The sequence below is a fragment of the Gymnogyps californianus genome, chromosome 18 (genome assembly GCF_018139145.2).
Source record: "Gymnogyps californianus isolate 813 chromosome 18, ASM1813914v2, whole genome shotgun sequence".
Classification (NCBI taxonomy): Eukaryota; Metazoa; Chordata; class Aves; order Accipitriformes; family Cathartidae; genus Gymnogyps; species Gymnogyps californianus.
The window spans coordinates 5,287,305-5,300,468 of NC_059488.1; the positions used below are offsets into that span (position 1 = coordinate 5,287,305).

General features: G+C 37.7%; 1 protein-coding gene across 1 annotated transcript in view; it reads right to left on the reverse strand.

Annotated features, from left to right (window-relative positions):
• Positions 1 to 13,164, reverse strand: part of CDK5RAP2 (CDK5 regulatory subunit associated protein 2) — an 85,413-nt gene that overhangs the window by 6,269 nt on the left and 65,980 nt on the right. Inside the window, exons 30-36 of the mRNA XM_050907693.1 lie at positions 9,263 to 9,379; positions 7,191 to 7,380; positions 6,854 to 6,975; positions 5,205 to 5,453; positions 3,446 to 3,529; positions 3,061 to 3,320; positions 609 to 755 (exon numbers count right to left, since the gene is read on the reverse strand). Coding sequence (XP_050763650.1) covers positions 609 to 755; positions 3,061 to 3,320; positions 3,446 to 3,529; positions 5,205 to 5,453; positions 6,854 to 6,975; positions 7,191 to 7,380; positions 9,263 to 9,379 — 1,169 coding nt within the window. The remainder of the gene's footprint in view (positions 1 to 608; positions 756 to 3,060; positions 3,321 to 3,445; positions 3,530 to 5,204; positions 5,454 to 6,853; positions 6,976 to 7,190; positions 7,381 to 9,262; positions 9,380 to 13,164) is intronic.

The following is a 13,164-nucleotide window of genomic DNA, read 5'->3' on the forward strand; positions in this document are numbered from 1 at the left end:
TGGAAGTATACACACTTGTCAAGACACCCCAAATACAGAGCTGAAACACCAGTGAATATATTAGAGAGCACAGTTCATTCTTACTGCTTTTGTGATTGTCACACTTTTAAAAAAGCATCCTATTTTACAGCTTAGGCATCAAAAACGTAAAAGGAAAATGTAGCTCAGATTACATCAAAGTTGCTGAAGTTTTTGTTGTTATACTAGTATATACATAATCAAATTGAATTTGGTTCTGTAACAAGGAGTCCAAACCTTTTCTTGTTGAAATGGAACGTTTGCCACCTGCCTAGGTTTCCTGAATATCATGTAACAGGGTTACAGATTACATCTTCTTTAATATAAAGTATTTTGTAAATAAACACCCTGGTATACAATATGATCAGGATAGAAAGCCAGCACACATTCAGCCTCAGCCTTCAGCGATGAGAGCTGACTAAATCCGTGTGTCCAGAGACTGGGCATCCTGGGTTCATGATTTTCAAAAGATTTCCCCAAATGACATGTTCCTAACTGGTGCATCTTCCTTGACACGTTACAACAGTTCAAAAAAACCCCAACCAACCAACCAAACAACGCAAAAAACCCAAAATGAAACATAATAGTACCTGAGTGCCATGAGTAGTACCGTGTACAGCTTTCAGTGGAAGGGAAACTCTCCAGAGAAGTTTCAGTAAACGTGCAGCCTCTTCTAAAATCTGCTGTACTGTGTGAATATTTGCAGAAAAGCTATGCAGTGATGCCTGGTCTGGTACCTATATCATAGGATTAGAGACGTTATATTTTACACTTAAAACATTATGAAAATATAATCTTAATTAATGGTTTAAATCCAGTTGGTATGATTTCATATTTAAGATGATGTACACAGCTATTGTGTGCCACAAAAGCTAATTTGTTAGTTTACAAAGACTGCTGAATTACGCATTAGCTGAGAATTTCAGGGAGGGAGGGGATTTAGCCTAATCAATAACCATGATTAATAGTAGATTATATTTACTAGATTTGCTATGCCACATGGTAATAGTTGGCAACTCTCTTCTTTCTCCATTTGCATTTCATGTCATGTTATTTGAAAGTCAAATGATTACAGACATCAATTTAAGCAATATAGACATTTCGTCCTTAGCAGACCCTTTAAACTGTTCCATTTAATGCTAAAATAACTATCAGGACACACATAAAATGTTTTCCTCTGCTGACAGATGAGAAAACCAAATTGAAGAAATTGCATAAATGTGGAATAAAGGAGGGAAAGAATGCAAGGGGAGCAAATAAATTACCACAGCAATGGTGATATAGAAGGGGGAAGGGTAATGAAAGAAAAGCATTCACAGGTCCTGCCCCATGCAGCATATCATTTGAATACTTATTTAGCATTGTTATCTAACCAGAATCCTCCTGTCACATAAAATATCCCATTTGCTAAGTAGTCTAAAACTTCAGTGATATAAAGCTTGATAGGAAACTGCAAATTGTGAAACTTACTGCTTTTATCTTTACACCAACAAAACAAGTTAAAAACTTAGAGAGATTACTTCTTCAGTCATTATCAGTATCTTAACTAGGTCATTTGAAAAGATATGATACTTCAGAGAGTCTTAAGTGTCATTCAGACATCATTTTACTGTGTGAGCACAAATGTGATACCACAAAAAGAATTGCACAAAAAGACTGCATCTTCAATAGCTTTAATAATTACAGCTAGAAAAATAGGTAGCGTGAATTTATCCATGCAGTTAAGATCTTCTGGTTTTTTGAAGAGCAGTGAGCATGGTTTTTTACAACATTTATATTGTCATAAAATCATAGGGATGAAAAGGACCTTCATTAGTCACCTAGTTTACTTTCCCACTCCAAGGCAGGACAGCATTATATGTAATTTTTCAAACATTCACGTAACCTGTTCTTAAAAGCGCCTCCAGTAACAGTGTCTCTGAGCTCCCTCCATTCCAGTGTTTCATTATTTTTACCACTGGCATGTTGTTTTAAATGCCTGATCCAAGCCTTTCCTGTTGTGGTTTAAGTTTCTTAGTTCCTTATGAGCTGCCACAGACATGCCACAGATTGTTCCTTCCTTTTTCTTGAAGCTTGTAGGTAGATGTGTCTTATTCAATTCACCCCAAATATGCTATCATTAACTGTATCCACAAATTGCCAATATTAAGTAAGGAAAAATTAGCATAAGTAAACACTAGTTGTTCTCCTGATTCTAGAGGAAAAGGATTGACATTCAATACAAGGCAAACATTTTATTGGTTTAAGAATTATTACGTTTAAGACTACAGCAGGAGCACCATGACTTGATATCACTGTGTCACACATGATGCAGAAAGGATGATACACTATGTCTTAGAAGACAATATTTGATCATTAATGAGATATTCAAGTTTCTAGACTAGCTACTGATACTGCTAAAGTGTTCAACTGATACCAGGAAGTGGAAAAAAATATTAAGAAGCTTCCCTAATAGGAAACAACCCTCATTAGCATACCTCAGTCATTAACGTACAGTTATCACCTTGTGTTACTAAAGGGCTGAATACAACTAAGTAGGGAACTTTATCAGCTGTATATCAGATTTCTTTTAACTGTCTCATATTTCCTGGGTTTATCCCAAGCCTTCATTACAAGAGAATCTCCTTAATTATTTTTATCCTCAGGTTACTGATACATATCCCTAGTTTAAGTCCTTTCTAAAGCATTTTAGAGTTTTATCTGGATTTTTTTTTGTTGTTTTTTGTTTGCTTTTTTATCATTTCCAGTGTAACAAACACCAATTTCCATAGTAAAAGCAAGTAGTTTCACCTCATTTCAAGTTGCAAGTAAAATATTAAAGGACCAGAATTAACTAATTTATCCATAGCCTCATTAACCCAGAATCACAAATAGGTGCCTGCATCTAGATGAGACTTGGACTGTCAAGGTTGAGGTGTCCTGACAGAGTTACTCAGTTAATCGTGCCTGCTGCACCATTAACCTAGTTCTTTGCTTTTGTAACCTACACATTTTGCACCTCTAGGTAAAATTCACCGTCCTTTTACAGCTTTCACTGTTTACCTTTATTCCAGGCTCCTGCAGTTTCGTACCAGTGACCTCTCTTAAAGAAATCTCCATTTCTGCTAAAACCTGTTGCCCTTCTGAAATCTGTTTCCGTAGAGCATTATAATCCTCAATCAAGCCAAGAACGTGGCGCCCATTTTTGTCTGCCCACATACGATGTCCAGGCACAAGACGAGGGGTACATGCTGTACTGGAAGATGAAGTGCTACTGCCGTGTGAAGTGCTGTCTAAATCGTCTTTAGAGGCTGAGTGCATACCTGGGACAGAAAAATAGTTTAATTTTTTTTATCCTTACATGTAGAACTAATTGACGCTAGACTTCTCCTAAACAGCAAGTCTGGGATACTGATAACACGCACATTTAAGATCCTTTTGGATGTACCTGTTTTCGCTAGCGAAATGCAATGTCCGTGCTTCTGCAGCTCACAAATGTTTCTGCTGGCAGCAGGGCATTTGCAAAGATTTTCTGTGTGTAAAAACGGGACAAGGAAGAGTATATTAGTAGAAGTTAACATGCATTAAAAAAACTTCCTAGCTCTACTTCTGTTCCTTTTTTTTGCTGATGCTGCACTTGGACTCTGGAAGCAGTGAAACACAGCTAATTTTCTGGTACCACACCATGTATCTTCCAGTATTTACCTACATTTATCTTTTTAGCATCTATCCAAAGTTCTAGATATCTCCCAAAATCAAGTCATAGTCAGAAAATCTAAAATACATCCTGATGAAGATATTTTAATCAACATATGTAAGCTTCCCATTAACTCCACAAAAAGTATGACACTCTCCACAGCTATACTATACTAAAGATCGTATCTATATCCCCCCTCTTCAGACCTTCCAAATTCCCTAAGTACCTATGACTTAATCACAGTACATCTAAAAAGCTAACAAATTCAGCTGTTGACATTCCAAGGAGTCTTTCTGGTCCATATCAAACCAAGCTATTATAACTGTATTCACCATTTTCTTAAAGAAATAACAAGCTTCTCCAGCTCCTATCTACTCTACCTACCTGATGCAGGTCAAAAGCAACATCTAGGATTCTATCTAGAAACTAACCAGCAACAAATGCAGTTTGGGGATACTGGTGGTACAGGTTCCCCACAATAGCTTTTCCACACCTACTTGATCATGACTGGCCCTAAGGAACCATCCCCATATGGAGCACATGACTGTAATTTAGTGTTCAAGTATAAAGTGCACAGAGAATGGTAGCAACCCATAAATGTTATTTGCTACATTCAGCATCCTTCTTACTTGTACAGGGTAGCGTAGAGTTATGCTCATTATGTATTCCATCTGAAGAATTATTCTGATTGGACATGAGGGACCCACAAAAGTAGTAAGGTGGTAAAAAAAACCCTGTTGTGTTGCACGAGTCCTCACACTAATCCTCTGGCCGCTGCTGCTTGCTCTGTGTGGCGCATAAGATTTAGGTAGGCATGTTCAGGTGAAGTGTATGGACCCAAAAAGCCCCATTATTATTGGTTCCCATAACACGATGTATACCTGTACAGGCAGTAGGAGAGGTGGCTGTATGCTGCAAGTACGGAAAGCTGTTACTACGCAGAGTACTTTAGCAGCAAGGAAGAACATTCGTGTGACCTCTGTATCCCCTGTACCTCTATATTGGGACAATAATCTAACCCTGAGTGTAAACACTACATTCTCCCTGATTTGCTAAAACAGTATCACTTAACAGCGATTGAAATAAAGGTAAAATATTCCTCAAGGGCAAAAAGGGGACAACTGCTTTATACAAAGACCATTTAGTGCACTTATTGATCATTCTTGAGTAATACATACTCACCCTTAGCAAACGCTATAGAGCTCTGCATTAAAAAAAGAACTGCCAGGTAAGCAAAATTTATGGCAATTTAATGTAGGCATCCTTCCATCCCAGAGACTGTCTGCAAATGCTTTTCTTGAATGAAAAGGAAGTGACAGTTGGAGGCTATAAGACAGTGCAATGGGCATTTCACCTCCCCATGCACTAATAGCTCTAACAGGAAAGGGATCTGAAAAGCTGATGAGCAGCTCCCAAATGTACAGCTGATATTGTATAAGGCTTTAAGAGCATCTTTAAAGAACAAGGCACAGATTCTACAGTATAAAAAAAAGCATGTATGGCACAGTACCATTCATTCCTGCATAATGCTGAGATTCTCGTTTGAAAAGATAGTTGATATTTACAGCTGATACTGATCCCACTTCCTCTCTCTTGTCTTTTGAAAGCTGTTCCTCTAATTTTTCATGCAAAGACTTGTTTGTCTCTATGCTTCTTTCAAGCTGCACTCGCAAACTCTGTATTTCAGTCAATAGTTCATGTAAGTCAAGTGGATTATTCTGATCTTTTCGGAATTCTTCTGATGCATCACATCTGGGATCTGAGACAATTTCAAAAGAAACACTTAACATGTTTAACAATTAAAATAATATTAGCCATTATCAGAATGCTGAGCAAGTAAATTATAGCCAGTGTTATCCTCAATATTAAGAATTAACTACAAACAGCATTAAGATAATGGTTTGACAAAAAAGCATGTCTTAATTGCTTCTACCCTCTAAAGATTTAAAGAGCTGAAAATTATATTTCACTTTGTCCATAAAAGCTAATAAGTCTCATGCCAAAAGCAAAAAAATATAATAAAAAGAGAATGAAGAGGATTTACAAAATTTGATGCATTAATGCACAGTCTGGGGAAAGAAAAAGGAATGGGTAATCGCGGAGTGCGGAGGAGGGATGGAGTAGAATTGGGAGTTTAATTTCATACACAGAAGAAAAAAGAAAACAGTCATCACCTGGCAACCAGAGAAACAAATCTGAACCTGAAAAAAGCAAGGGCTGTGTTTGTCTTTTCATAGAAGGAGGTCAGTACACAAACAATTCCGTGTATTCTTTCATGCTGAAATCAAGCTGTTCTCCAGACAGTGGGAAGGGGCTCAACTGCATGAGGAGGGTGCTGCTACTCTCTAATTACATTACCAGTTCTGCAGGGAGACTTAATTCCATCCCTGAGCCAACTTTGGCTTAAAGCCTTATGCCAACAGGGCTCTTCTGCTGCAGCTAGGCATCAAATACAGTGACGGCAGGGCATATTACTTAAAGTAGCAGGAAGAAAAAAAATCAACTTTTACAAGAACTTCCAATGGCAAATTTGCTGGATCCTGTAACGGGTATGCAGCAATGAACAGCATTCCATTTTTTTACCTAACCATACCAACAGCTATATGGTGGTATAGATTCCTTAAAAGGGGTAGGAAGAACTCATGTAAGTCTCGTTCTTACCCCTCACCTTTAGTGACAGAAAAGCAGACAGGAAATTATTAAATATCTCATTCAGAAAGCAGTGCCAGCACTTCTCCCCAGCCCTAGGGAGAAGACACTACCCTCACAGTCAGACAAGAGAAAGCACAAGCTACCTGAGTAAGCACTACCTGTGAGGATGCAGCAGCATGTATTTAGATGACAAGTAAATATCTAAGATCCCCATGAAGCTTATCGAGCCTGAGCCACTGAATCTTTGATATTTGTTTTTAGCTTAGCTAAAAAGATAAAGGAAACTTGGGTGTGCCTACTCAGAACATATCACATATCTCAACCTTGCAGTTACACTCCTAAGTAAAAAGCAGCATTTTATCATCAAGTTGTCAGTTCTACTTTGCATAGCAGACACAAGTAGAAACAAAGAAAGAGTGACCTAGCCCTACAGTCTTTGACAAGATCATATTCAGAGAGGGAAGGGTTGCAAGGGCTAAGGGTATAGAAACAATTGTGCATTTATACCTGTCCTCTTCCTTCTTGCTTCTTCCAACTTTTCATAAACCTTGATCTCAGTTCGGAGTGACTGCAGTAACTTCTCATTCTCAGAGAGCTGACGTTGCTTTACATTAATTTCTGTTTGCAACCTGTTAAGTCCCAATAAACAGCTAAGTTAAAAGTTAAATTCTTATATTTTGTTTCAAAATCTAAAATCCATTCCCCTTTCCTCCATAATTCTTCCCTTGCCTTTTGAATATATCTATACACCTCATTAATGTTAATGGCTATGGCTATACACACGCTTGTCACATTGACAATTTTCTTCTCTAAATGAATGTCTAAATGTGGACAGAATCAATACCTGTTTAATTCATTACGACTGCTGTAAATTTGACATGTCAGGTATTTGGTTTCATCTTCCTTTTGGCCAATTTGTTTTTGCAACCTTTCATTTTCTCTCTTGATGCATTCATAATCCTCATGAAGATGCTCAATGATTGCATTCTTTTTAGAAAGAGATTCTCTTAACTTTTCATTTTCCTTTTGTTTATCTGAAACAAGAAGAAACACAAGGTATTTGCAATGCTCACAACCCACTAAAGCTATGCTTTTTAACAAAACCAGCTTTTTCAGAGACTGTCAGAAAATAACAGCTGTTCTTATGAGTTTTAGGATTTCAGTATTTCAATTTTCTAATGACTTTTGCTAGATGCATTTTCTGTAATGTGCAACATTTAACCCCCAGGACTCACAAAGGCTCAATAAAAACCTGTGCACAGCCTTATATGCCAAATGCCCCCAACACGTCTTGGAATTTGGTCAGAAGGATAGTATTCAACAACTAGTGGCAGCAGGATCCCAAAGCAGGCACATGAATTTTGCCAATCCTCACAAAATAATGGATTTGACTTCTCTTTAGGAAGAAAAGAACTCAGTGGGATTGTTCTAGGGCATGTTGCATCCACGTTCCTCTTTGTCCCACAGAAATCCCTCTGTCTTCTCCTTCCCAGCCCTATTCATCTGCCAAATGTATCCTATCAGTCCTTCTTTCCTTGGCACAAGCTATTTCCCCAAACTGGTTCTGCGACAAAGAATTGCTGATAGGGGCAACTGAGCATTTGGAGACAGCTGCAATCAGAGAGGCTTATGGGGACCCCAAGTTTTTGTGACCCTATGTTTAGCATTGGAAAAGGAGGCAGCAATCTTGGCAAAGAAACAGTAGGGAGGAATCGTTCCATCTCCCAACAGTTAGAAAATCATTCCCTCATCTTCAGTAGTCTTGTTGAAAGCATATGAAAATGGTAATCCCCACGTGCTGTTAAAAATGTGCATCACCAGCCTTTCACTACTGAAGGGCTAAGCTAAGACTATAGACAGAAAGCACCCAAGACCAAAACATGCAGGAGGTATCTAAGAGGCTTTTCTTTCTCTAGTGCATCCAGGAATAAAAGGAGAAGCAGCTCACAAACTCCAGAGATACCAACATTATTTTAAACACAAGGGCGACAATGCTCTATTCATCACGGTTCTTATAAAAAAGAAACCTTGATATTATCAGATCGTATTGTCAACCGTGGAAACAAACAAAAGTGGGAACATATTAATTAAAAAAGTAGAACTTAAACAAACTGATAAGCACCAAGATGCACCAAAACAGATAAGAGAATACATGACTCTGGAAGAAGCACCAGTACTTTTATACAAACAGTCTGAAAATATGGAGACTTATAAGCTAATTGTGGCTTAAGCTGCTTTTAAGAACCTAGTTGGCTAATTGTTGATTTTCTTGGGGGAAAAGAAGAGGGATGACTTTAATATTCTCTCTTTACAGGTGTGAAAATAAGGAAAGTTTAAAATTAATCTCAGAGATTACAAATACTTCCAAATGGATTCCCTCAGTTCTGTTCTCTTTTAAAGTGGTTCCAAAAAGACGATGACTTGGCCTGTTCTGTCAAGTCTCTGTAGCAGACTTTGGAACCTAAGCGTAATTAGTTTGCTTCCCTTTGCAACAATTCTGTACTGAATAGTTTAATTTTCAGCAATAATGCTATTCTATGGCTTTTTTTCTTTTCTCCCCCCCCCCCCGCCGGCTTCAGAATGGAAGCATGGGGAAAACGGAGCAAGAAAATGGTAATAAAAGGCCCAGGGGGAAGAGGAAAAAGAATGTATAAAAAGAAAGGAATGCAAAAAGAATGAAGAAATGGAAGTGAATATCAAATGGAAAATGCTACAAATAAACAGAAAGAAGGAGCATTACTGCTACTCCTTTATCATTGTTAACCCCCAGTTTGAATGGTTATGATTGAGTATGGAATTTCAGGGATGGGAAGAACGGCTAAGTCAGTTTAATGAATGAACTGTTAATATTTTATCATTTTCTGATCTCGAATGAGTTGCAGTCTACTCCTGTAAAGCACAGTTTTACATTTTTACCTCTGGATCCTTTTGCTAGCATTGCATTCAGAACTTGATTTTGCTTCCTCAGGAAATGTATTTCAGAAGTCAGGGAATTATGCTGCTCTGAGCCATGGATAAAAATGTTTGCAGAACCTATAAATAAATACATAAAAGATGATTTATGAGTCATCTCTAGGTCATTAAAGATTAAACTTTCCAGACAATAACAATTTAAAAAATAGCAGAAAAACATCTTATGAAAGATATTTCTCCCCCATATATTTTGAAGGTTATCCCTACAGACTAAAAGGCAGTTCAGGTTAATGCCAAGTAATCCAAAGCCCTGCATCACAAGTACCTCTCATTGCTGAGCAACCATTACCAAAAGTGCAAAATTATCCCTGGCAGTCTTTACCTATCAGCTAATATTCGAACAGGACAAAATGCAGGAGTATTTTGTGACACTGCTATTCTTTGAAAATAATGCAAACTGTAGGAAGGTTTACCATATATTTCAGTCTTGCTCTGTTCATACTCTGTTGTATTTAATGACACCATTGCAGAGGACCACTAGATTCTGCCAGCTAATCCACAGTGGGTAATGCAACGTAAATAGTCTGGTAATAGATTTGTTACCACACCAGTCTAGAGCATAAGGCTGGAGTCACTGTCTTTGCCTCTGATTACAAACTGAGAACCCCGTTATGATCACAGGGATGAAAATTCATCCCTCTTAAATTCGTGTATCTAAAATTCAGATAACTGAGTCAGTGTCGATCAACCATCAATAGTCATGGGGAGAAACAGGCAGCTCCAGAGAGCGACTCATCCAATGTATCCTCTACACACCTCTCTGCGGATAAGATGCCCTATCCTCCAAAAACTTCTCTCCAGTGCCTCCATGAGAAGCTCTGGGTAACCGGCACAGATTTAGATGTCTAACTTTTAGAAACTCAAGGGTGATGAATCCTACTCTGAGGATCTTATTGCGCTAGTTGTATGAATATAAGTGTTAAATCGTGTATTCTGTCAGTCAAATTCCAGCCTAGGTAATCCTCATAATGTACTGTATTTATGCTACTCATCCCACAGCGATGTGTAATGTTACAGTACAGTCTGAAAAGTGCCACATTCCACTCTCAAGGTGGCTGCCTCTGAAATGCAAGTCAAGTAATTGTTATTGCCCTTTATAACCTGCTTACAGTCAATAAAACACTTCAGGACCCACTGGAATTAACGTTACTATTAAAAGTATTTTTCAGTTGATTGGTTATCCCAGTATCTCCTACGCTTTAAAGCTTGAGATAAGTACATGAGTGTCAACTATTTGGTTAATAGAGAAATAACCAGCTGGCAAAAAAAATTAGCTGAATGTATGAGGAGGATGCCTTTCAGCTCTGGCAGTTCAATTCAATTTGATGTGCCGCACTTCCTCTGAGTAATCTCATTTTATTGTAGTCCCAATTGAAGCTTTTACCCACTACCTAACTGGGATGTAGTGTGCCATGATATGCACCTCTTGTCGTTACTGAAAGACTCAAAGGCTCTAGAAGCCTAGCACTAATGGCATTTTACTATCTATATGTTAAAGAGTTGAGGTAGCTATGTGAACTCAAAAGGCTTTTTCCTTTCAGATTTTAACAAAGCAATTCAACTTGAATTGGCAAGGCTTGATGGCCTCATCTTGATTCTAATTTAATTTATTGCCCATCACCCAGCTTTATCCTATTTGAAAAGTTATGCTATCACAGTTCTACTGAAAGGCTTTAGAATATAACTATTAGTTATCTTACATAATAAGGGATAATGTAGAGCCAGTGGTAATAAGGCCACAATCCTGCAATTTGACCCACTACTGAGACTACTACTTCTATGCAGAGCCCTGCTGACATAATTACGCTCTCCATAGATGCAAAGGTCCATCTAACCAGAGTAAAGTGGAGCATCAGGGCCTACAATTGCAATACACTTGAGTTTTCATTATGTTTTGTGCTGAAAAAGTGAGTGCTAAGGAAGCGTATCTTGAAGGTTTCAAAGGAAACACTGACTGAAAGACAGGCACTATTGAAAAATCACAGCAAAGAGGAAGGAAATACTCATTCCCAGGTAAAGCAAAATAAAGGCACACTAAAGCTGAAGATAAATCTGAGTAGATACAGTAGTTACTTATGGGTTAACAAAAGCAAACAAAAATCCCTTTTAATGTTAACTGCCGTTAATGACATTTGAAACCCAGGAAACTCAAAATTAAACCTTTGATTTTATTTTGAAGCCTAACAGTTGAAATGATTGAAGCAATTATTTTGGTTTTACTTGCACTGCAAACCTCAGCTCTATAGTAACGATGTAGTCATTACCAGCACTTGAGTCATTTGTAGAATACTAGAAGCCCAGAGGCATTTAAATACTTAGAGAATCTAAATATTAAAAATAGCATGTCAAAAATAGTGGGCAGATGTGTGTATATACATCCATATATTTGTCAGACAAGAATAATTCTATGCATTAACTTTGGTTGAACAAAGAACTCAATATCACGTGAATTTAACAGGCTCTCATCAACATTAAGTATGTTACAACTTGGTTTTGTTTTTTAAGGGAAAACAAACTAAGGATATTAAGTTAAGACTAAAAAAATTGTTTTGAATTCTTAAGTCTCAAAGCTAGAATCTGCTTCAACTTCACTTAGGAACTTCTTTTTACACTGAAAGTCAAAAAAAGCCCATCTATTAGGAAAAAAAGTAGCATCATTACCGGAAGAGAGAATACACATATCTGATAACATGAAAGAGATCTTCAAAATGGAGAGAAATAGGAAGCACTGAAAGAACACAGTAACAAAAAGAAGCCGTTCTAACAGGTAGTTGCTTTTTTCCTTTCTTTTGCAAATTTCTCCTCCATGCATTGGTAGATGCGCTAAGGCAACAAGAAGACAGATGGAAGGCATAAGACAGTTTATAAAGAAAATATACTTTCACTGCATTAATGGATGCCCTTGCCAGAATCTTTATGAAGCTGTAAAAGAGTTGGAAGTGTTTCAGTGTGGTTATTTCACGAGAACAGTATGCCTTTCCAGCAGCGTAAATACTTCATGAATGAAATGGATGGTTTTTATACACCTTTCCATCACTGTAAATTATTCCTGAAAGCAAACTGCCATTTGCAGGTAGTCTCCATTTAAACAACAACAGAAATGGATCATGGGGATGATGTAAAACATAATTAATCTAATGTCAATATTAGTGAAACTGAGTAAAAGGAAAGCATGTATGTATTTATTGCCTGCTTCCAGTCTGAGTAATATTGCATATTAATCAATTGTCCTATGGGGGGAAATGTGGGAAGGAGAGCAAGAACAGAGTAAAGTGTAGGAAAGTATGCCTGGTACGGTGTGCTTGAAAAGGTGCTACAAAAGCATCCTTACTGAAAGCCTGGCTACCTTCTTGTGAAAAGTTTTAAACACACCACAGAGCTTGGCTTTCAAAGATGCTGAACACTAGCAACAGAGAGCAGTGACTCTGAATTTGCATACCTATTTTTAGTATTTTTCATCCACTGCTTTATATTAGAGTTTGGAATGAAAACCAACTCAATATGTTAAAATTTCCATCAGTTTCTGTCAGGTATTTCTCATTAACAACTCACGATGTCATTTTGTGTAGAACACATTTATCACACCAATCAATTCAAATGACAAGCTGAACACCATGACCTAGGCTCTGTCTTACAGATATTTTGTCCCTGTATGTAAACACAAGCTGGCTTTAAAGCAGTCAGAAAATTCCAGAGAAGGCATCTCCAACAGTCCTGTTAGCAGTGGTGCTGTACTGACCACCCCAGGTATACACAGAGTAGGCGTAGGAAAGCTAATTCCACAAAATTCCTACTTTGGATCAATAGCAGCAATGTAATTTAGAGCAAAGCACCTCCTCTTATAT